Here is a 15,318-nt window from a genome sequence, read left to right as displayed (position 1 = left end):
TTGTCTTACCATATTCGGCGTTGACTTCTAAAGTTCTTAATAATACCCTTTGGATTTGTGAGCGAGTGTTTCAGAGGAAAGCTCCACTTTATCTTTTAACTGTCATCGATAAGAAAAGTCAACCAGACAAGACGGCAAAAGTTTCATTGTCATTCATTAAGTTAAAATCGATCAATTAGAAAGTACTTGAATTTTGAAGTGTAAGGTGTTTTCGAGAAACAATGCTATCAGTCACAATGACATATACAAAAACATATAAGACAAATGAAGCCGTGAAATAAATTTTCAAATTATTTTTGTCTATTTCCTTGGTTTTTCTGTAGACATATGCAGTTAACTTGAATACAGGATGGAGTGTCATTGTGTGTTACCATGAAAAAAAAGGGATACCACATTAGGGTCAGTGATCTGCTCTCTGTCCACCCCCCCCCCCCCTGCACCCCCCCACCCCCATCTATCTAATGCTTGCTTTTCACAGGATTCTCCTTCCTTCTGCCGATAGCATAAAAGGTCCAAAACATTATCAGAGTGAAGCCGTGCCAAACATAGTAGGTAGACAGGAAAACGTATGTAAGGCAAGTATCTCGTTGAGCAAAGAATAGACAGATATAACTTGTTGACATACGGTAGATATAGGATATCCTCCTATTCAATACGGAGTCATGTGATACGCCCCAGATGGGACGAAAAAACAAACTTCGAGCCTTAAAGGTTGCTTAACAGGCCAGCTTGAACCATTAATCAAGCTTATTCCACAATTTTCCAAACAAGTATCTCACAATGGTTTCACAGACAAAATATAAACATTGTAGAAGGGCGATTCTCATCAACATTAATTGTGTTCGTACCACAAGAAAGGGTTTTTTTTTCTATGTTGAGTATGTTGAACGCTGAAAGGCATATAAATGTGATAGAATTTCAGGCTTTAACTGTACAAAGTAGTGACTACAATCTCATTAGGACAAAAAAAAAAAACTTTTGTGCTGATGTTACATCAGGAAAGTGCAATAAGCGAGTACACGAATGTAACTCCGCCAGCCCTTAAAAAGGGTGGAAAATTTGTCCAATATCGACGGAGTACCAGCTGCATTTACGACATATCATTGCTTTGTTACCGTTCCTGATACCATAAAGGTGTTGTTTTACCACTGGGAGCAGTTTTGTTTTTTTTTTTTAATGTTCGAGTTATCACATTTGATGCATATGTGTATAGGTCAGTTGTATCACAGAACATTCTACTATATAAAATTTTGCAATTAAACTCAAAATATAAGGAGATATCAATATTATTCTCAATAAACCCTAACTGTAGACGGTTTATTCTAGAAACAATATTTTATTACAACTATTGTTCACATTTTGTATATTCAACAATACTTACCATTTATCATAACGTTTTTGCATTGGTTGTTTCTATCCCTAACTCACATTTTAGAACTATTTTGAAGCTCTAAAGTTGGGTTTTTGTTTCATCTGAAATTGGTAAATAGTGCCTTTAGGAAATCCTCTGCGGGTAGGGAATGGGGGGGGGGGGGACTCGGTACCCACTACTAGTCTGTCGCAAGGCCGAAAATGCAGTGATAGAATCGATAACGAATGATATTGTTTTCTTGGCATTGTGCAATTTCAATCCTTTAAGTTGTACCAACTAATTGCAAGCAAGCATATTGTATGCATATTACTTTGTATATTCTATTGAAAAAATTAATAAAGAAAATAAAGTTTGAATTGAACTGTTGAATTGAATTGACACTGCAAGGAAACAACTTTTTAAGCATTGCAGCATCAAAATTTGAGATTGCATTAATTGAGAATGAAGCTGCATTCATGTTATGTGTGTGTGTCTGTGTAGGTGTGCTTTAGGCTGTTTTTATTATTATTAGACATATTTATGCACAATTTGTATTTAGCAGTGTATTTTTAAAGCGCCAAATTTTTATCAGATAATCCGTAAAGCTAAAAATCTGCTACGTGGAAAGAGGGGTAAGTTGTGAAGAAAAACGAAAAAGCACAGAGGCTGTATTCTATCTCTGTAAAACTGATGTACACCATGAAAAATTGGGTGTCCCAATTTCATACTCTCGAACCTATGATAAGATGCGAATCCAGAGCTTGTATTACTCACAAAGTTTGAAGTGGGAATGTCCTCTAATAGCACGGAATGTTTAAGATCACAACATGTTATACAGTTTACTGCATATTAAAATGCTGGAAATAGGTCACAAATAAAAAGGTGAGTAAAATATCGATGAGTAAGTCGTTCACGTCACACACCACACTAACTAGGTAGGTAAGTTTCACTCCGGATATAGATCCAGCAAGGTTAGGAGCTCAAAGAGCGACCTGCGAGACCTCAAGTCACTTCTGCATCCTTTCAGGGCCCGTGCGTGCTTCCTTACTTCTCCACCTTAGTCCCGGGCTGATGGAGAAAAGTCCCAGGTAATTCCTGGCTGAAACTCACCCACAATCAACGGACACACTCCTTTCTATACCCCATCCCTATCATTGCGGTTAGGGTTTTGGCGGCAAATCGTAAACTTGCTGAAATGAAGCGTAACTCCGCACTGCCGATGGCAAATCTATCCAAAAACAAAACAAAATAAAACAAAATAAAACACGACAACAACTTTTGATTTTGCAACAGAGTTCGTGAGAGGATCGATCACATTAGACTCTCCATCCAGTCAATTTACGTTGATGGAAGAGACTGTCACAACAGGCAAGACCTCTGCTATGCACGTTGTAACTTTGTCACGCTCAATTACTGAATAGTTCCGATGGCGTACTGGTCTTTGTTTGATAACCATTCACGATTTTCCAATGGGCTTCATACAAATTCAGGTAGTGCAGCTCATGTAACGTATGTTGTGTATGTAAGTATACTGTGGTGTCTGAGAATGAATGAAATGCAAATCGACAGGAGGAAAAGTATTAAACATTCCTTTTGAGTAGTCAGTCGCAATACGGTACATTGAATCAGTATTATGGAGGATTCTTTCTATACTTACTGATATTCGTGGTTTCCAAACCCATTCAGAGTCTATCTGACAAACGCATACCTGGGACAAATTCTTCATTGAAAGTGAAGCGCGTCACTAAACAACATTAACTACAAAAAAAAATCATATAGAGATAATGGCGAAATGAAGGCAAAATATCCTTAAAAACAAAACGAGGCACTGCATGACGAATTGTTAAACACGGATGAGGTAAAAGAGCCCAGGAAATTTTATATGAGCAAGCGGAAGTAAGAGTGAATTGAACAAGATATCGCCGGATTCAATGAAACGATTGAAAAGATAATGGAGGAACTCCTAAACAGTGATCCCGGATACAGATATTCTGAACGTGGAAGTCTTTATGGAATACTTGATAAAGGGCGTTATACTGTGAAAACGCATATCTGTGAATTCTGTGGTTTTCGTCTCCAGGTACGTGTTTAGTGAGACTAAAAGGTCTAAGGAAAAGAGAAAATTTGTTGTGAGAAGAAAGAAACCAGGTACCTCAGGGAAAGCACCTGGCAACAACGTAGAATCCCATACCTCTGATATATGTTGTGAATAATATCCTTGCTCGCTGGTCCAGTCTGCTGTACTGTGATGGTTACCGAGCTCGATCATTCTCAATGGCAAACATACCAGAGGAAGAAATATCCCACCAGAAATGGAAGTCATTGGTGTTGGATTAGAGTGATTAGTCATGTTGAATTCAAAAGGAGATAATCATTGCAAGGTGATTTACCGTGACAGTGGATAGGGTTGGTTTTTTTCTTCGCAGCTTATACAGTATCTCCAGTCCCATTATGCTATTGAAACAAAATTTATTTATTTTTTTGCATTCTTTGTCATCTAGGACGATTTTTAGTATCTGTGTATTAACAAATATTGGATGATTGCAGGAGGAATCCCTGTGAAGATGAATTAACAAACACTGAAATTCCCTTGAATGATCAAAAATTCATGATAGGCCCTACTTAATTTCATGATATTAACAATAAACTACACGAAATAACAGTGGTGCTTAAGTTGACACTGTGTGCGGCAGTGGGTAGGGCCGCTGCCACACTTCAATATTCATTTCTTTGTTGAAGGACGGTAACAGGTGTTACAGCGTTTGAATTTCGGAGTTATGAAAGGAAATGCTCTAAATCACATTGCAGTCATGCACAATCATTGCACTCAAACAGTCATTTCCGTCGGTTTTTAACTCTCAGATTATGATTACTGGTCACAACCAAAATTAAATCAGGTGGTCAGTTTGAGGGTGATCACTGCCCACACCTGGTCAACCAAAAATAACCACGAACACGTTATTTTGTGATAGCCTTTCTTTGTTAAAGTGATATAATGTGTTTAACATACAGTTGTACTTAAAGGGATAGAATCTGACGACAATTGAATTAGATGAATTAGGCGCTAAAAATATTTTCGGATTGTCTGCGAATATAAACATCAAATCCGAGTGATGAATAAACTGTATTTACACGTGACACCTATACTTTCCCATGGATACACCCGGAGTTCATCTAATTGCGGGTGTGTGTGGCCGTTGGTCCGTCTTTTATTCTCTGGTGGAGTTATTGGAATTTGTACACAATATCTTGTCATCTGACTTTAATACACTACACGCCATCCTCGCACGACAAGAGATGAATCTCCGTTCCCTTACGACTCAATTTTGAGGGACAGCTTTCTTTATTGCTTTCTTTTAAACTTTCTTCAACAACATTCAATCATTAAAAGCAATAACAATGGACACAGTTGGCAACAATATAGGTTAGATTACTCCAGGTTTGGATGATATGACAGTCTTTGCCCTCTATCAAATATTTGTCAGCCGACAAAACATGGCCTGGTCGCCATTACAAGTTTACTTATTTAACCTACAACTGCAAACCCTTCCACCAAAGTTAACCCTAACTGCCCTTCCGCCAAAAATCGATGAATTTACGTGGCTAAAGACTGGATTTCTTCTTTACCATTAAGTTTAGGCTTCAAGCGTACGTATGTATCCTTGTTTTGCTACAATATTAATATAACAATTTCGAGCTGCAAAATAATCGTAAAGTTTCCTTTGCAGATGTGCTATCGCTGTCAACACAATGGTCACGAAATATGAAATGGGGACCGTAAAATTTGATCATAAGAAACTTGCTTTCACCTAGCAAAGGATGTGTGGCTAACGTCACTTCTTTTAACTTCTCCAGGTTTCCGAGGGGACTTTTTCTTTGAGAAAGAGAGAGAAAATTAATTCGCACCTGCGGGGCTATTAAATGTCCGGTCGTCTAGACTATGATTTGACATAAAGCAGGCGAAAATGGTGCAAGTTTGGGAGACGTGAGCTGTGACCCGTGTGAAGTCGGGGCAGATGTCGCTTATAATTACATCCTATTAATTAAAGGACTGAATTAATCTCTTTATCTTGTCGAAGGCTAATTTAAGGCAGAACTCAACTTTATTTCGAGAGTTCACTGTTGACTTGCAGTTTCCAAAATACTTTAAATGACCCGGCGTGTACAGGTATTGATTATGGAGTGGTGAGAATGGGCGCTTTCTGAAAATGTTCAACATCTGTAAAAATAAAGTATCGACCTTTGCCTGTTGGTCTCCACTTCCTTGCAAGGCTATTAGTTCAAGATGAAAACATTAAAAAAAAACTCTCCTAAAGTACTCTTGATATTCATCATTTAATGCTTTAGATTTTTTGTATCAAATGAACACAATCTCTGTCACATTGTTTTTGCTGAACAAATAACCATGCATTGCATATTCGGAACATGAAACGTTAATGAATTTAGTTGGTTTGAACAGTAATCTAATGAAAGTGGTTAACTAATGCGGTTTTTCACACATTTTATTTTCATTATACAGGAATGAAACCGTGTATCTCAGCAACGACTGGCAGACTTACTTACAATGCTGCTCACTTCTCCACCAAGGCTCGGCCTGTAACCTCGGTAAGAGATCTTAACACTTCGCTGTTTTGAGCATCGATGTACTGGCAGTTTCAGTGACACGTTTACTCTAGTTTAGATGATTAAAAATGATGGTATTGTTGACAGGAATGATGATTATGGGGGATGTCCCTGATTGGTAACAATAATGATGATAATAACATGGAGGTTGACGATAATGATGATGATAATGACAACTTTTTTCATTTGATTTGATTTGATTTGATTTGATTTCTTTATTTGTCCAAATTATGTATAAAAAACATGGCATGGAAAATTGGTTTTGTCACGCATTCATCATGGACACATCGTGACAACAGATAAAAAAAACAGATTACATTACATACAACATTGAATGGATACTCATAAAATACAAGGAACTAAACATTCAATCAAAACACAAACTATCATCGTATGGTTAACGTGCAAAAATAATTGAAATTGTGATCAGTTGTTTGATCATATCTAATGTCAACGACACTCGATATACTTATGACAGTAAGGTATAAGTAATGATTGTACTCACGAGCATGTCGATGTTAGTAACCCTATACAGCTTCCTTGTTGATTATTGAAACTCAGTGCTTCCAGGTATTGATTTGTCACGTGCATCAAGGCAGAAACAAGTAACACTAAACATGCCATAAAAATGAAGTAAACAACAAATTAACGCTACCATCATCTATACATCGTTGGCACATTTTACGACCTTCAAGGTCGTTCATGTTTTCAAAATGCATAATTTTGCGTAAGCAGTAAAAAAACATGAACATTTAGAAATAGAATTAGCAGTGGTCTATTGCATTCGATTGGTGACGTCATTGCGACGCGCCATGTCTACAGATACCTTACGAACTGTTAGTAATGTCACATGTGTAGTAACTATGTGATGTGGGGTTATAGTTTTACACTAGGAAGTCTACATCTACCAGTCCTGATAGATGGGGAAGTGTTGTGAAATAATGTGATGAGAATCTTAAGATTCCTATGTGTACGGAGAAAAAGGCTAAGATCATATCGTAGAGGTCTAGCAGATATATACGTCTGGAGATGATAATTGTTTCATGTGCAGTGTTGTTCCGGGAATATTACATTTAGCAATAGTGTACTTTGAATCACTACCTAGGCCCCTATCCCATACCGTTTGTATCGTGAATATTCACCATCTTTCGATGGTAAAGGAGGATGCTTCGCTTGGAATAGCTTTGAATTATTTGCTTCCATTTACGCAAACCTGCAGAGTAGGTATTGAATTCCGTGTGGTAGAATGTTATAGCAGCGTGGATTAACTCTTATGGGTCCACAACCCCAAACACTGCATATAAACAGGATGGGGTAGGACTGATAGTGTTAATAACCACAAAGCAGTATACGTAGGCCTATCTAAAGGGACTAAAGGAAAAATTTCGACTCATTAATTTTGACTTACTCAATATAGTTGACAAAATATTCATATCTATCGGGGTAGAATTTTTTTCGACTAAGCTAATATTTCGACTTGTGCGAGATCGACTGTACTTCTGTTTCTAGAGTTTTATGTTTGTTTGTCTGTCTGTCTATTTGTCTGTCGGTTAATTTCTGTCTTTCTCTTCGTCGTTCTGTCTTTCTAGATTCTATCTGTTAAGCTTTCTGTCCATCGATCTCTATCACAGTCCAATTGTCCTTATAGAAAATACAATTAAGGATAAGCTCCTATTACTAAAGGGGAGGGGCATCGGGAATAATTTTCAATCTCTACTCTCGGAACCTTGCAGAAATATCAGCTTCTATCAAATAGAAGTTGATATTTGTACCTATTTCAACTCAGTCAGGTATCAAGCTGCTATACAAATAGCCCAGGGATAATGAGATCATGACGTAATCTACAGAAATGACCTTGATCATAACTAGTAACTATCTTGCCCCACTATCTATAGCAAAGTTCATCTGCCGTAATGTTCACACAAGCCATGCATACCTATATAAACTCCTCTTTTCACTCGTGTGCTATATTTTGATCCAGAGATGAAAATATTAATGGGCAATAACAAAAATACACTCTTCGTTTTCAGTTACATAACCAGAGGGAAACGATATGCAATGCTCTTGGCAATTGCTATTGATTAATTTCCCGCTATCAATCTGAAACAAAGTCGGAATACACTTTGCTGATGTGAAATAGAACTGAAGTTCGACTACCCCTAGTGACTTTTCTTGTTTCGTGTTTCTTTTGCTGCAGCATTCCCGTGCAGAAATGGCGGCGAGAAGTCAAAGGATGGCGCTATATGCGTCTGTAATCCTGGCTGGACGGGTCGTCACTGCTTGACGCCGTGCGTCGCCGGGCGGTTCGGGCAGGATTGCAGCCGACGATGTAAATGTGGCGAGGATGCCGACTGTGATGCTATGACCGGAGCGTGTACTTGCCGAGATCCAAATCGGTTTGTCGCCACCTCTTGTTTCACACAGGACAATGTCATTTGCAGAAAGTAGATAAGAAAATAAAATTGCACTGTGTCAATGGATCAATACAATTCTACTTTGCTATCTTCTGAAACTAATCACAGAGCTCGATAAATCGACATCAAACTCTCCAGTTCCAAGATGTAGAAGCAGCACCGAGGCATTGAATTTTATTTGGCTCTATATAATATAATTATTCTACTGCCCTTCAAAGCAGTTTTGGTAAATTGTTTTAATTGTGTTTTAAATATTGGCAAGAACAGTTTCAATATCGGTATAAGTCATGGGATAATTCATGCAAAATGTGTCATGCAAAGAAATTCCGGCGCAAAATGTCTGCCAATGTGTTACGTCGTCACTTTCTCTTTAACGAATTATTTGATTATCCCGTTATATCTCTCTTGCGGAATAAACCAAAGAGATGTGGCTTTAGTACATCATATCTATCCCTACGGGGCAAACAGATCCCCATTTCCGACCCTCCTTCCACTCCCCTCTCTCTCATTTTCTCTCTCACTCTCCTACCCCCCTTCTCTCTCTCTTCCTCTTTTCCGCAATATTATGACAATACCCCCCCCCCCCATGTTAAAAAAGTTTCGTTTCTCATCCTGTTTAATGTTCTCAATATCTCTCACAGCTGCACAACTCGATGTCGCAGCGGCTATTGGGGTTCAAGCTGCCACATCAAATGTCGATGTTCAGAGGGATGCCAGTGTTCCCATGACAACGGAGAATGTTTTTGTCGCTCAAGACCTCCTCGGGATGGATTGTCCAGTCCTGCTAGTGAGTGGACATAACAACAGAAAAATTTAGGAAAACAATCGAAAACGCCTCATATGTATATAGCCTACATATAAATATGTACAAAGTTTGACCGCAAAATGAGCTAAGCGTCTTTTTTAAAAGTAAGTCCATCATAAGATAGAGCAAAATAAAACATGGTAAGAATGGTTAAGTCGTTTTGCAATCTAACTTTTCATATACGTGTGTATATAAAGAGTTCAAATGTAAAAAAGAAAAGAAAAAGAAAATATATCCATTTCTATCAAGTGGGGATTTTTAAGATTGAAACCGCTGGAAAAAAACGAACAAAGAAAACAATTAAGATATACATGATATAATTTCATGTGATCATTTTTATGATATCTTAAAAATATTTCCTGTTATTCAGTATCATTCAAAAGATTTCATTTTTCCATTCGATGACCTTGCTTCAAAGAATTGAAAATGGTGTTTATCTGCTTTTGCAATATAAACTCATCATACAATTAAGATGTAGGGACCTATAGATATATATATTTTATTTCTTTTTTGGGGGGGGAATTGCTGTCTATGCATTAATTCCTATAGATTACATACGGAGGGTTAGGAAATGGTCAAGACTCTTACAAGATTCTCAAAAGTTTAGCCATCCATTCCTGCCTTCAAAAAAAGGTGCTTAAATATGACATTTTATACATAAAGCTTCCCGTAGAGGTACACCGCCTCCCTTCCTGACGAGCATTGCACAGTTCACTTCTGAGGGATAAATCTTGGTAGCCCTTCTCTAGTCTCAGTATGGTTGTATTAGATTGTTTTCTGTCCTTATTATCTTACATCTTACGTAGTAACATGTAATAGATAGACTTTACATAATTGACCAGGTTGATGCAGTATCTTAGTTCATTATGGTGGAGATCACCCTATGAACCCCTCGTCTCATTCGCTTTTCTTCTTTTTTTTTCCTATTACACTATGATCTACGTTAGATCTGTACGTCGCTACACAAACTCAGTCGCAGAACGCATGTGGAGGTGAGTGTCGTAACGGGGGAAGATGTCGCCCAGCGCTGAGAACCTGTCGATGTAGGTCCGGGTACAGTGGTCGGTTCTGCGAGAATAAGTGCCCTCGGGGATTCTACGGCAAAAATTGCCAAAACAGGTGCAGGTGTGGGGAAGCTGCGACGTGTCTACCGGAATCGGGGCTATGTTTGTGCCCGGACTTCCCCACGTCGTGAGTACACAATCACTGGACATCGTACTAGTTAACATTTCCGTTTATTATCCCTACGATATATATATATATATATATATATATATATATATACTTGTATATATATACATATATAATCTATATAATATATTTTGAATTAGGTTACACATTATGACAATTATTTTACTTCTACTTGAAATGATTAGACTAAGGCCTTGAAAGGCATTTCGTCATTTTTGAAGAATATTACCGTCTAGTTGCCATTGAGGCTTTTACTGCCGTTGCCATGGCAACAACCTCCCAACGCAACATTTATAATAATCCACTTGGCTGGAAAATTTGTGTGTAAAATGCTTTGGTCCTCAACGCTTGATAACGTATCAATATCTAGAGTTGTCATGAGTTTTCATAACCTCCAACATGTGCTTATAATTATTCAATCTGTGTTTAAATCAGATGAATATAGATAGGAAAACACTAACAAACACACACATACACACACACACACACAAACAAACAAACACAAAGGAAACTAATCTCTCATATCGGCTCAGCAGATACTAACTAGTTTTCAAGGTAATGAATAGGCCTACTACTCGCCACCAAGGGAAGCGCAGTTTGAAAAGTGGAGAGAAAATAAAACGTTATTATAATGTAATAGGTTATTACCTCATCACAATTGATTTCAAATGTTGATTTTTTTTTGTTTGCCCTTGCACCATCTTCCCCACTCCACGCAACGCTATTCCACCCGATTCGAAAAATCTCATTCTCTCTGTTCACTAATCCAAATCCGCTTCCCCTAATGCTCCTTATCTTTCGAAATAACCAACCACTAAAACTCAAAGCCAATCTAACCAGTCAGGCGATATTGACGAAGAGGGCCATGTAGAGGACAGTCAAGATGATGATGACGATGATGATTCGGATTTTTACGATTCGTCGGCTAGTGATCTCGATGTAACCCAAGCCCCTTCGTCACCATCACAATACAGCATGTTTCACTGCACGGGTCGTTGCCCGATGGGCCGCTACGGGCCGTACTGTGGACAGCAGTGTCGATGTCCGGCCGGTCTGCTCTGTAACGACATCAGCGGCGACTGCGAGTGTCCCGAGGGGAAAGTTTGCACTGGTATCCAGACAGATTCGTCGTCCACTTCTTCGTCAACTTCGTCGACAACTGTGGGATCAGCTCCAGGTGAGACCAACCGTACTTTTGTAGTTCCTTTTTTTTTGGGGGGGGGGGGGTTATTGTGTATCATCCGCCGAAGTAATGTTTGCACCCATTTAATTCATAATGATTTCAATAAAACATTAATTTTAAACTTCTGGGATAAGCTTTGTAAATTTCTGACAGAGAAAAGTGGTATTCTCTTGCTCTTTCTATGTCACGCACCAACAGACAAAAAAATCGTAGATAATGCAGGGTCCAAAGGATTGAAACACTGTTTTTGTTTTTCATTTATATTTCATGTTGATATTTCCCAAATTCCATAACTTTTTTCTTCTCTTTATTATGTAAACGTTGTTTTCTTATGTTCTGTCGGAAACAGAAAAGATCATGAATCTGTACTTGCAAAAGGAAGTTCACTTTTATTGAATGCATCTTTTTCAAGATATCAATGCTTTTTAAGCTGGCGTTCTGACAACATTTCGTTCTGTTCCCATGACAACCTAGATATGCCATCGACTCCAACACGCCGTCTTCCTGTAACAGTCGTGCCAGCCGCAGTGAACCCCGACAAGGCAGAGGGAACAGCGCCCTCGGCGGCAGGCACAGCTTCGTCCAGTGTCAGTAGCAAGTTCCATCACGCGTCTGGGCAAGGCGACGGGGAGGGGACAAGCAAAGCCGCCGGCGCGCCCGAGATATCCCTGAAAGGCGGCGACGCCGTGCTGACGGGAGAGCGGCGGGGGCGCGGCGAGACGATGACGCTGTGGGCGGTGATTGCGGTGTCGAGTCTCCTGCTGCTCGTGGTCGCCTCGGTGCTCGTCGGCTTTCTTATCAAACGACAGCAACAAGGCGCTGTCGTCCACGCCCAAAGGTGAGAAGTCTTTCCCTCCCTATGCTATCTTATAACATCAGGATCGTAGTGTTTGTGTTCCTAACAGCTGTAGCCCTATTTACAATAATTTTGCCACAATGGATATTTGTAACAAAATTTTACTAAAAACGCAGTTATGGCTCTAATTGAATGAAACTATATATTATGGTAAATTGATGAATAACCAAGCCCAGACAGAAACGAGTTTTATCATTATTACTGGCAAAGTGATACAATGCAGATTTTATTGGTCTCCATAGCAACACGGGTATCACAGTACCGTAATTGTAACTATTATAAAGAGTGTACTAAGAATCTAAAAATGAAATTAAGTTACACTGTACTTTACAATAATGACCAATGACGATGTATCGTCGTCATTTTTGGCCAGTGCATGAATGGGTTCACCGATTGGCCATGTGAGGATTGGGAGCCACTAAGAAAAGCTACCGACATATAACACTGGGACAAGAGCTTGGTCAGGATGATTTACAACACATTTTGTTGTGAACAAGTAGTAATGATTTATATACCTAGTATGCTATTCAATCATACTAATTGGGTGATTTCAAGTTCGGTGCTAGTGCTAGTGCTAGTGCTAGCCCCCGAATAACAGCGTTAAATCGAGCTCCAACACCGACGGTCAGATTAACGAGGCGATACCGATCAAAATTATCGATCACCAGCACTAGGTGTTGGAATCACAGCACCGCGAGCTCCGCGGGAATTGCGCGACGAAAAAAGTGATTGCGCGTGATTACAGTCAAATATTAAAAGATGTAGCCAAAATTGCTTAGTTTTAGGGACATAGTGGGGAAGAAATATTAAAATGCCACAAATTTCATCCACTCCCCAAAATACAACTATCTTAATTTTGCTCCCAGGCTCAGATTTATGAAGCCATGTCGAGAGTGTTCGTGTACGTTACGTGGGCGACCACTGCATTAGCATAGACTTTGCATGTAAAACGTGCATCTATTATGGACGTGAATTTGAGTCTCGCACGGCAACGCTAACACCAGCACCGAACTTGAAATGACGAAAATGTTAATCCCTAGGGGCTAGTGTTAGTCAATGGCGAAAAAGCACGTAAATCGCTAACACAATCGGCGGAGCTCGGTTCAGCAGACGACATTCAACACCAAGCCCAGCACCAGCAACCGGAAATACGTCATAATTTTGAGGTCAACTCCCAACACCGACGTGATTTCAAGTTCGGTTTTATTGCCGGTGCTAGTGCTGAGATAGCACTAGCACTAGCACTAGCACCGAACTTGAAATCACCCATTGTCAACGGCGGCTTAGCGATTGAAAACATGTATGTGCGTATGTGTGTTTACTGTGTGTTCCTGTGAGCTTTTAGTTTCTATGTTGTTATCTGTCTGTACGTATTATATGTGGACATATATACATATATATATATATATATATATATATATATAGAGAGAGAGAGAGAGAGAGAGAGAGAGAGAGCGAGAGAGAGCTTGTCTCCAAAAGGCGCTAAATCCATCATTTTTCAATGGATTTAGCGCCTTTTGGAAGCAAGCTCTTCATATATATATGTATATACGCTTGTGTTGTTGTTGTTGCTTGAGTGGAGAAGGACTTCTAACTTTTGGATATAGCAAGTGGTGAAGCGGAAGTGACTCTAATACCGATCAATCATAATCCATGGTCGATGTATCCAGGCCCCTAGACGTGGAGGTACCATGTTATATCTACCAAGGCATTAGACATTCTACCAGGGATTGTAGGTCTCAGTCTGTTTCCTCTCTTGCCAGCAAAGAAGAAAACTTATCGACATAAACCTGGTTAATCTCTCACCAGGGGCCCGTTTCATAAAACTTGTCATAAGTGACAAGTTGTCATAGATGTGACAAGCTACTGAAATCCTTGCATCTGATTGGCTGAGAGCAAATTTGTCATAGAAATGTGGCACTTGTCACTGATAACAAGTTTTATGAAACGGGCCCCAGGGGTGGTAAATGGGTACCTGGTAAGATTAAAGTAGTCCAGGTAGTTGTTCGTTGATAAACAGTAAACCAGTGGTAAAGTCAGGCCGGTGATGAATATCATCATAATTATAATCACTGCCATGAATTCATTCACAACTTCCTAAGTAAGTTTAAGGAAAGCGGAAGTTGATGTGTAGAACCTTTTCATCGGGACAAATTTCGACCGACAATAGATATTATTGAGTCTTTTGTTCTGTATTCGAGAGCACTTAAGAGAAAGAAACTCATTTGCAGTGATTACCATTACTTCATTCCTTATACGTTGTGTTATGACGCATACAATCATGTAGGCGCATACGTGTGTGTGCGAAAAATCATGTTTTGCCTGTATGTGCGTGTGTGAGAGAGAAAGATGGTGTATGTGTATGTGTGTTTATGTACGTGTGTTTGGGAAGTGGGCCTTGTTGGTATACCATTGTGTTGTGTGCTGTCAAAATGAAACTCCTATTTCCCATGGCTGGTCTTGTTTGGCGCCATGCCAGAGCGATCTTGATGACGAAACTGTTTCTTGAAATTACGTCACGAGACTTTGTTGTTGTTTTGGTTCACCATGTGTCCCATTATGTTGCCAGTGTTGATAGGAGATTCATATCTACGCCATCCAGCAAACCACGGGTCAACGCGATGGCGCACCTCTTTCAGCTGCATCGAACTAATACAGGGTTGCACAGGTCCGCTCGAAATTTGCTTCAGAATCCATATAGATAGAGTACTCGTATGTCTCTCTCAATCTCAATCTTAATCAATCAATCAATCAATCAATCAATCAATCAATCAATCAATCAATCAATCAATCAATCAATCAAGCAACCAATCAATCAATCAATCAATCAATCAATCAATCAATCAATCAATCAATCAATCAATTAGTAATCAATCAATCAATCAATCAATCAAT

General features: G+C 39.2%; 1 protein-coding gene across 1 annotated transcript in view; it reads left to right on the top strand.

Annotated features, from left to right (window-relative positions):
• Positions 1 to 15,318, top strand: part of LOC139738750 (uncharacterized) — a 72,527-nt gene that overhangs the window by 33,928 nt on the left and 23,281 nt on the right. Inside the window, exons 2-7 of the mRNA XM_071649390.1 lie at positions 5,871 to 5,956; positions 8,172 to 8,370; positions 9,030 to 9,175; positions 10,141 to 10,384; positions 11,359 to 11,561; positions 12,042 to 12,405. Coding sequence (XP_071505491.1) covers positions 5,871 to 5,956; positions 8,172 to 8,370; positions 9,030 to 9,175; positions 10,141 to 10,384; positions 11,359 to 11,561; positions 12,042 to 12,405 — 1,242 coding nt within the window. The remainder of the gene's footprint in view (positions 1 to 5,870; positions 5,957 to 8,171; positions 8,371 to 9,029; positions 9,176 to 10,140; positions 10,385 to 11,358; positions 11,562 to 12,041; positions 12,406 to 15,318) is intronic.

Source organism: Diadema antillarum, unplaced genomic scaffold (assembly GCF_040938485.1).
Source record: "Diadema antillarum isolate AM-2024a unplaced genomic scaffold, OU_Dant_1.0 seq00000767_RagTag, whole genome shotgun sequence".
Lineage (NCBI taxonomy): Eukaryota > Metazoa > Echinodermata > Echinoidea > Diadematoida > Diadematidae > Diadema > Diadema antillarum.
Note: the sequence above shows the minus strand (reverse complement) of the source record. Positions and strands in the feature narration are given on the sequence as shown.